We start from the raw sequence: 8949 nt of genomic DNA, 5'->3' as shown, positions 1-8949 counted from the left end.
AGGCTCTGGGCTGGGTCAGCAGAGGTAGGGTTCTGACTGGTCCCTTTCACGTTAGTGTTGCAATTCGGGCCAGCTGTTATGGGGTCTCAGATGGAGGCTGGCAAGCTCTGGCTGGGCAAGTTGCTCCCAGTTGCCTGCACTTCCTGCAATCCTGTAGTCCAGACCTTGCCTGGCTCAGACCCACTGAGCTATGGGCACCATTTAGACCAGTATATAGACACCTCAGGGTTGTCCAGCCTCTCCAGAGAGCATGGGAGATCTTGCTGGGGCTGTGTGAAATGTCCAAGCTGTGTTCTAACTGCTCAGATCTGCAGGCTCAGTACCCTGATTCCAGCTCCAATTTGGGCCTGTTCCACCCCACAGGCTGTGCACCCTCTTACTGAGCTAGGTGAATCCCACCATGTGGGAGATCCTGAAGGGACTGTGTGAGGTATCCAAGCTGGGTTCTAACTGCTCGGATCTGTAGGTTCTGTCCACCTGTGCCTGGCACCAATCTGGGCCCCGTTCTGTCCTGGGGGCTGGGTGTGCTCTCTCTGAGCTAGGTGGACCCAGCCCTGTGGGAAATCCAGCCAGGGCCGTGTGAAGTGTCCAAGCTCAGTTCTACCTGTTCGGATCTGCAGGCTCTGTCCCCTGCACTATGTTCGAATGTGGGCCCAGTTTGGCCCTGCGGGTTGCACGCTGCTGCTCTCTCTGAGCTAGGTGGACCCAACCCTGTGGGAGATCCTGCCGGGGCTGTTTGAAGTGTCCAAGCTGGGTTCTAATTGCTCAAAACTGCAGGCTCTGTCCCCTGCGCTCGGTTCCAATGTGGGCCCAGTTTGGCCCTGCGGGATGCGTGCCACTCTCTCTGAGCTAGGTGAACCCAAGCCGCTCTGCACCCTACATTCAGTTCCAACTGGAGCCGTTTCTCCCCACAGGTTGCGTGGATCTCTCTGAGCTAGGTGGACCCAGTTGCCTGTGTTTCCATGTGGTATGGGGTCCTTGGCAAATTTGTGTGGGGTGGGTGGATGGGGTCATGGGCAGCTTCCCCTGTTTCCCTGTGACTTCCACAGGCCAGGGGCTCCAGCACCGACCCACCCACTGAATTCGGGCTTTATCTGCCAGCTGTAGCCCACAGGTGGGTTCCGTTCGAGTGTCTGGAGAGTGGGTTCAGGACCTCCATGGTCTGTTACTTGACTCGGGGCTGTTCGGGATCCCACTCACCTAAAGTTCTCTGGGTTTAGCAGTCTGTTGCTCCATTCAAGTCCTTGGTCTCCATGCAGTAGATCAGACACAGTGCTTACTGGGCGCCACCATCTTGGATCTCCTAAACAGGTTAAATTTTAAACCAAGAGAATAGCTTAAGCATATGGAAGTCTTCTGAGGCGCCCCGCAGTCTCTCTGACTCGGGAACTTTAGTTAAGGGAAAATGCAGAACTTCTGACATTCACTATTGCTGCTCCTCTCCCGACAAGTGTGTATCAGGGCATGCCAGTTACCATGGCTACCATATTTTCCTGTCATGAGTAGCTATTATTGTTTGCTTGTTTGTAGTAAAAAAAAAAAAAAAAAAGAGGTTCAGTGAGACTCAATAACTGAGCTGAGACCGCACAGTGGGTAACACGGTGAACATAGAATTCAGTCCAACTCCGAACACACGCTTGCTACCTTTCTGCCTCAATTCCATACTGATGCATCAAATTTTCCTGCTGTTCCATCTGCATTCCAACCACAACCAATCAGATGTGCTAGGTTTATTTTCCCATTTTCTGAATGAAGAAAACTAAGGATCCAAGTGGCCAAGAAAGGGCCAAAATCACAATTACTGATTTGGGGTTAATATTCCCACTGCTGAAGAAGAATCCAGGTGCTGCTGTAACACCTGTGGGGGGACTGGGGAACATCAGAATTCTTTTTTTTTTTTTTTTAAGTGCATAAGGGGATGGCAGCTCCTGCCAGTCCTCCTGCTCTTGTTTTAAGAGCTCCGGGAAAGATGCTCCAAGGCGTGGCTGCAGGCCCTCAGGTTCTGAGACGATCCGTGCCCGGAGTCTATTTCATTCTCCCCCCGACTCTCGCACTGTTTCTGAAGTGCGTTTACCGAGAGTAAGCTACAGACGTCACATGGTCTTCTCATGTCAAAGTAGAAGAATCCTTGTGGGAGGCCCTGTCTCAACAAGTGAAAGCGCTTACTAGGGTCCTGCCTCTAGGACTCACAGTGGAAGGAGAGAACAGACTCTCAAAAGTTGTCCTCCGACCTTCACGTGTGCACTGTGGCACACCACACACACACACACACACACACACAAACTAAAAGTTCTAAAATACATATGGGGCATAAAGAAACATGAAGCTAGTACTTGAAATGGGGATTATCTGTTTAGCAGGTTGTCTAGACAAATTATAAGCTCCTAGAGTTGGGGGCTGAAGAGATGGCTCAGTGGTTAAGAGCACTGTCTGCTCTTCCGTAGGACCCAGGTTCCATTCCCAGCACCCACATGGCAGCTAACTACTGTCTATAACTCCAGTTTCAAGGCCTACGCACATAAAATAAAACTAAATAAAGATTATTAAAAAAAAATATCCTAGAGTTGTATGAGCCGGAAGGAATGAGAGGAATCTCTTTGTTAACAGAAGGTCATTTGGGACACGTGTGTGTGTTTGGACATTGTGTGTGTGTCTGTCTGTCTGTGTTTGTGTCTGGGTGTGTGTGTGTCTGTGTTTGTGTGTCTGGGTGTGTCTGTATGTGTGTGTTTGTGTGTGTGTGTGTGTCTGGGTGTGTATGCATCTGTGTTGAGACATATGTGTGTATGCGCATGTGTGTATGCATGTGTGCCTGTGCCATTCTGAGGCACCTAAATCCTGGAGGGCCTGCCAAGTCTCGGACACTGTCATATGATCTATCCCTGTCATCGGTGGAGCAAAGCAAAGGCTCTGCTGAATTGTGTCTGAAGCAACTTCAGACACGAGCACAGGAAAGTTACCTGGCGACTGTTCCAAATGAGGCCCTGTGATGAATCAAGTGTGACTGCTTGCCCAGGAGCAAGACAGTGGGAAAGTGACCAAGAAGGACCTGATGCAGCACCATGGCCAAGTATTGGGTGCCACGGAGAGTCCGGGAGTGACTTGACACCTCAGACAGACCCCTTCTGGCTTCTGGCTCTCTTTTCTCATCCATGAAGTAAGTTGGGCTGGGAACCCTCTAGAAGTCCTGCGTGGACGGTGCTTCTCACTGGATGTGCCCAGCTCGGGCCTCTGTTCTTCACTGATATAGGCATCTCTCCCTCCGTGGCTCTGCAAGCTCCTGGAATAGTGGAACACTCATGCTGTTTCTCTTCCTCTCCGGAGTAGACTTCAGCATTCTATACCATCAGAATCAAATGTATGTCCCAATGCCATGCTCTTTCTTCCTGGGGAGTGCTCTTGGGGACAGAGGGCTGGAATAAAGGGCAAGGGCTCGTGTTGATTGACAAAGCACCGCTGGCTTCAAGGTCACAGACAACTTCTTCTGTGTATGGCTTCCTTCGCCTGTTTACCCAAATTATTTCCCTGGCTTTCTTCAATGCATGTCTGTAAATTTTTAAAGCTTAATTATTCATTAGGCATGAAGCTGAGGAAAGAGGGCCAGAGAAGATGAGGCCAGGTGGCAGCCAAGAAAGAGGGGAGACGGGGTGGGGGAAAGATTCAAGAAACAGGCTTGACCCAAATCCTGGATGGATCAGATTCTGGGGTTGGGGGTGGCAGTCTACATAAACCCTTTCTGCACTGGTGTTTCATAACTGAACTGTCGATGTGGTGATGGCCAAGATGGGGAACAGAGAGTGAGGAAGTGATTTTTAGACCCAAAAGACACTGGCTCTGTCTTAAACACATTGAAACAAAGGCTCCCAACCACTGAGCCAGGGCTCCCGTGCTATCCCAAGAGCCTCTGGAATGGCTTCCTTCAGGCAACTGCAAACAAGGTCTTCAGCTCAGAATAGAGGTTGGGCCTGGGAGAAAGACACCAGAACCATCCAGAATCCCCGGAAAGAGCATGTTAAGACAAGAAGAGTCCAGGAAGCTCACGAGACACCTGAGGCCAGGAACTATGCAAGAGTCCCCTGGGTGTGTGCACAAAAGGTACATGACTCAGAAGAGCCATCCAGGGAGGAAGCCGGCGGGTAGGGGCTCGGGGGGGGGGGTCTCAAAATGACAAGCTGACAAGGCAGGAAAACTTACGATGACAAACACACACAGAGGTTTAAGGATCCCTGGAAAGGAGGAGGGAGGAGGCCAGCGTCTACACAGTAAGATGAGCGACTAGACTACATAATCTCGAAACTTCTCCGTCTTTGGTTCTTGGTCACTGTGAGGTGACTCTGAGTTATTTGTTTAGCTTTTCTGAACATGTGAAACCAGGAGGCTGGTACTGACTATGTGGACCTTCTTGTTCTAAAGTTGCCTAGTTCCAAAACCCACAAAGATCTAGCCTCTTGGACTAAACCCTGGTTGTGAGTGCTCTGTTTAGAGCCATGGAACATGGCTTTAGTGACCTGCTAAGGCTGCGAGAGCTCTAGCTGGAGGTCAACAATCTGTGTGGCGCACCTGAGCTTTCTCGTCAGAGTCTCACCAGCCTAAGGGCAAGGTGCCAGGCAAGGCTGCGGCTCTCACGTGGGACTCCAGGTCCTCTTGGCAGATCCCTAACCATTTCCTTACAGTTTTAGGTCTGGGGCTCTTGTTCCTATAGTGATGCCAGCTTCTGGAGGCCACCCTCACTTCCTGACCCTTGGTCTTCTGTTACTGTCAAAGCCGCTGGGACAGCCTGTTGTAACTTTCCTGCGGTTTGAGTCTCTCCAACTTCTCAGTCAACCAGAAAATCCTGCTTTTAAGGGATCCTGCTGATTGGCTGTAGCCCAACTGGATGACCTTTTGGTCTTAAGGTTAACCAGTTTAGGGCTTGAATTGCACCTACAAGGTCACTCTTAGCAGTGCCTAGATTTATGCTCGATGCACTAACAAGAGGACAGAAGTATTAAGGCACGGCTTTAGAATTCTGGCCCCTACAAACCATGGAGTCAGGCAGCGATATGACCCATTTAAAAGGGAGGATGCCACCTCATAACCACCTGGCTTTGACCCGGTGCCAGGCGCTGTAGTAAGTGTATCTCCCTCTAAATTTCTACAAGCCGACTCTAAGGTGGAGATCGCCAGTCTCATCTTACAGATGGGAAACCTATGACTCAGACAATGAAAAGTATTTTCACATATTATTTGTCTAGTTAATGTTGGAGCCAGACTAGCAAGACCTGGCTAGCTGTCTGACAACAGCATTTCCTTCCTCTGCCCACACACCATTTCTTTATCTTAAGAGTTTCTAACTCAAAAACCCTGTAGCTGGACCCAGACTGGTCCTGAGTCCTCATAAGATGCCAGGGACCAAAGTCAGGACTCCTGGCTCCTCTGATGCTCACCAAACTCCTCTGCTGATGTGGTGCTGGAGGCAGAGGACTTAGGCACTAACGCCATCGGGTCACAAGATTAAGACACATGCCACTGGTATCTAGCTACACGCCTCGGAACCCAAGATGGTTTCCCTTCAGTTACCTGAGCACAAATCCTTGATGCAGCTCCACTGGGGAGAGACAGATGTGGGCCCTAAGTATAAACAAGGGAAGACCTGAGAGTCAGAGGTAGAGGAGAAGACAGATCTTCAAAGCCCACCTTTGCCAGGGGGAAAGGGGCTGAAATGTGTGAGCTTGGATGTTTCTTCCTTGCAGAAAAAGTGGGAGAGTGCCCCAGGAAGCGGTTGGAACGCAGAACTGGGCTTTCGAGCTCCTGCACAACAGACTTCAGCTGCTAAGCGCGTCTCAAGTGCTGCCATTTTGCCTCTGGGAGGATAGGCATGGATCCTTACCAAGGTACTGGCATCCAGCTGGGAGGCAGATGTGGTTTCTGAGGTTCCCCACTTCTTGCTGTGTCCTTGAAGGCAGGACCAAAAGGCCAAAGTTTATAGCTTCCTCATTCTGTAGTTTTTAACTCTCCGCCTTTAAGTCCAAGTCATGAATCCAGGTGTGCACACCATGTATTTCATATCAATGCCAGATTTCTTTTGTCCGGCACTCACAGATGGCTAGTGCCTATTCTGTATCCACTATGTGTTAAAGCTATTGTTTGCAAAAAACAACCTTCATTCAAACTGTTGTTTGAGAAATGTAGCATCCATCAACCTAGATGTTGGATCATTTCAGACTCTTTGGCCTTTAAAAGGGTTTCCTAGAAATCCCAAGTATTTAGCATCCTGTATGCCAAAGTCCAAACATTTAATAGATATTCATTCATTTCTTCCTTACTTTCACATCTAATATATTAAGACAGGGGCCAGGCATAGTGGCACATGTCTTTAATCCAGCCCTTGAGAGGAAGAGACAGGTGGATCTCTTTGAATTCCAGGGCAGCCTGATCTACATAGAGAGACTCTGTCTCAAAAAAGCAAAATAAATTAATATATATTGAATATATATATATATGTACCTAGTTAGCATTGGCTCTTCATATCTCAAAATTAAAATTACACAGGGAATGTGAAGAGAAACATGGAAGCAGAAGTTTGGGTGGGTGATGAGACCTGCATTTCCTGCTATTCTAAGAACCCAAGCTCTTGGTTAAGTCAAAGGCATATGAGATCAATTTTTCCTTCTTTCGGCTTAAGACTGCAGTGAATACACTTGTTGGTAAGTTGGGTTTATTGCTCATGACTATCACAGAGATTGCTCATCATAGACAACCACGAGGCATTTATTCCAGAAATAATATGTTTGAGTCTATCATAGGATTGGGGGTTTGGGTTGCTTAATTCAGAGAGGACTAGAGAAGTGAGGGTTAGCCTTAAATTGGATATTGTCCAAAAATGGGTTAATTGTATGGTGGGCATCTATTTCAGTGGCTCTGATCTCTAAAGAGGGCATGTAGAGCAAGGAGGAAGCTGTAATCCGGAGAGGGATGTTAGCTATTTGAGTTAGATAGATGTTGGATGTCTTTGGTATTCTGTGAGTCTCTGTTATCTTGCCTTTGTCTCACTTTATTATGATCTTAGAGTGACAATGATGTGGGTTGTCCTGGAAGGTGTGTGAGTGTGTGTGTGTGTGTGTGTGTGTGTGTGTGTGTGTGTGTGTGTGTTTTGAGTAGAGGAACAACATGGCCTAGCTATGTCATATTTGTTTTTAGTCATCAGGGTCTGTGCTTCTTCTCTTTGTATTGCAGGCACTTTGGATACTGTGCTGGACACATGTTACCCTCTCAAAGCTCGAGGCAGTGGGGAAGGAAGATCCACTACAAAGTGTTTTTGTATGTTGTTTGTAATGCACTTTATTATTATTATTTTTTGAGACAGGGTTTCTCTGTGTAGCCTTGGCTGTCCTGGACTCACTTTGTAGACCAGGCTGGCCTTGAACTCATAGTGATCCACCAGCCTCTGCCTCTTGAGTGCTGGGATTAAAGGCGTGTGTCACCACCACCCAACTGTAATGCACTTTATAAGAAGGGGTGACACTTAGAAAAAGCTGCAGAGCATCTAGCATTGACTGTAGAGATATGACTCGAGTCTATCTTTTTTAAAAGATTTATTGTGTGTGTGTGTGTGCGTGTGTGTGCATGTGTGTGTTTGTCTTGCCTGCCTGTATGTATATAAACCATCTTTGACTGGTGCCTGTCAAGGTTGAAAGAGAATATTAGGTCCCCTGGAACTGGAGTGATAAACAGTTGTGAACCATCATGTAGGTGCTGAGAATCAAGCTTATGTCTCTTCAAAAGAAAATTTGGGAACCTGGAGAGATAGCTCAGCAGTTGAAAGTACTTGTTTCTCTTGCAGGAGATCTGGATCCCTCTTCTGGCCTCAGAGGGTACTGCATACACATGGTGCAGATACGCACATGAAAGCAGAATGCTCATACATATAAAATATAAGGGGGAGGGATTAAAAGAAAAAAATTCTACGTTTATTTTTATTTTGTTGGGGAGGCTGCCATGGCATGTTTGTGGAGGCCAGCAAGCAACTCGTGGAAGTTGGTTCCTTTTGTCCACTGTGTGGGTCCTGGAGGTCCGACTCGGGTCATCAGGGTTGGCAACAAATGCCTTCCCACTTTTCCTTGCTGAGTCATCTCCTTGGTCCATCTACATCCTTTTTTCCCCATTGGCTCTTTCTATGAGTAGAACTATGAATCATGGTGAAGGCTGTGGCTAAGGACCTGACCTCCTCTTCAGACCATGTTTACACTCTTGTTTTGCTTCCCCCCCTCAGAGCCCTGCATGTTACCTTCAGACACAGGAGACCACCGTGGCAATGTGACTCGCTGGTATTTTGACTCTGAGAAGAACCAGTGCGGATCCTTTAGGTACAGTGGATGTCAAGGGAATGCCACCAACTTCCTCAGCAAGACTGACTGCAGGAAGGCCTGCATGCACGTCGGTAAGACCCATGTCTTTCATGGTCTGAATGCCTCGCGTAGCTACAAATAACACACTAGAACAGTTATAGCCTCAGGCTTTGGGCAGCTGCTTGCCTTTATGACTTTTAGCCAGGCTATAAGATGGGGATGTTAACAGTATTTACGTAAAGGTGTTGTTGTGACCAGAAACCAAGATAATGTACAAATCATGAGGGCTGGGAAATGAGGAAAAAACAACAGATATGAGACCTCTGGAAACAGGGCTTGAAGGGCTCCTACGGGCTGCCCCCTCTCTCCATTCACGTAAACAGCTGAACTCCTTGAATTCACTTCCCAGGCTCTCCCTAGCTTCCAAGGTACATTGAGTAATTCTTCAAATCTGGCTCCTCCCCTTTTCTGAGCAACCGGATACCCGTGTAGTACTTTCTCTTCCCAAAGATGGATCCCCATACAGATCTCCTGAACACCCTGATTCTCCTTGGCCCTCATTCGGGGGCTTAACCCTACTTTTCCAGCTCAGTTTTACACTCCACCTACCCATGACTTCCCTACT

General features: G+C 48.0%; 1 protein-coding gene across 1 annotated transcript in view; it reads left to right on the top strand.

The window, feature by feature from the left end:
* The first annotated feature begins 1969 nt into the window (after positions 1-1969).
* The window catches only part of Wfdc8 (WAP four-disulfide core domain 8), a 9899-nt gene continuing 2919 nt past the window's right edge, over positions 1970-8949 (top strand). Inside the window, 5 exon segments of the mRNA XM_051144843.1 lie at positions 1970-2079; positions 3248-3316; positions 3318-3355; positions 5730-5870; positions 8249-8416. Coding sequence (XP_051000800.1) covers positions 1970-2079; positions 3248-3316; positions 3318-3355; positions 5730-5870; positions 8249-8416 — 526 coding nt within the window.

Source organism: Acomys russatus, chromosome 4 (assembly GCF_903995435.1).
Source record: "Acomys russatus chromosome 4, mAcoRus1.1, whole genome shotgun sequence".
NCBI classification, from domain to species: Eukaryota; Metazoa; Chordata; class Mammalia; order Rodentia; family Muridae; genus Acomys; species Acomys russatus.
Note: the sequence above shows the minus strand (reverse complement) of the source record. Positions and strands in the feature narration are given on the sequence as shown.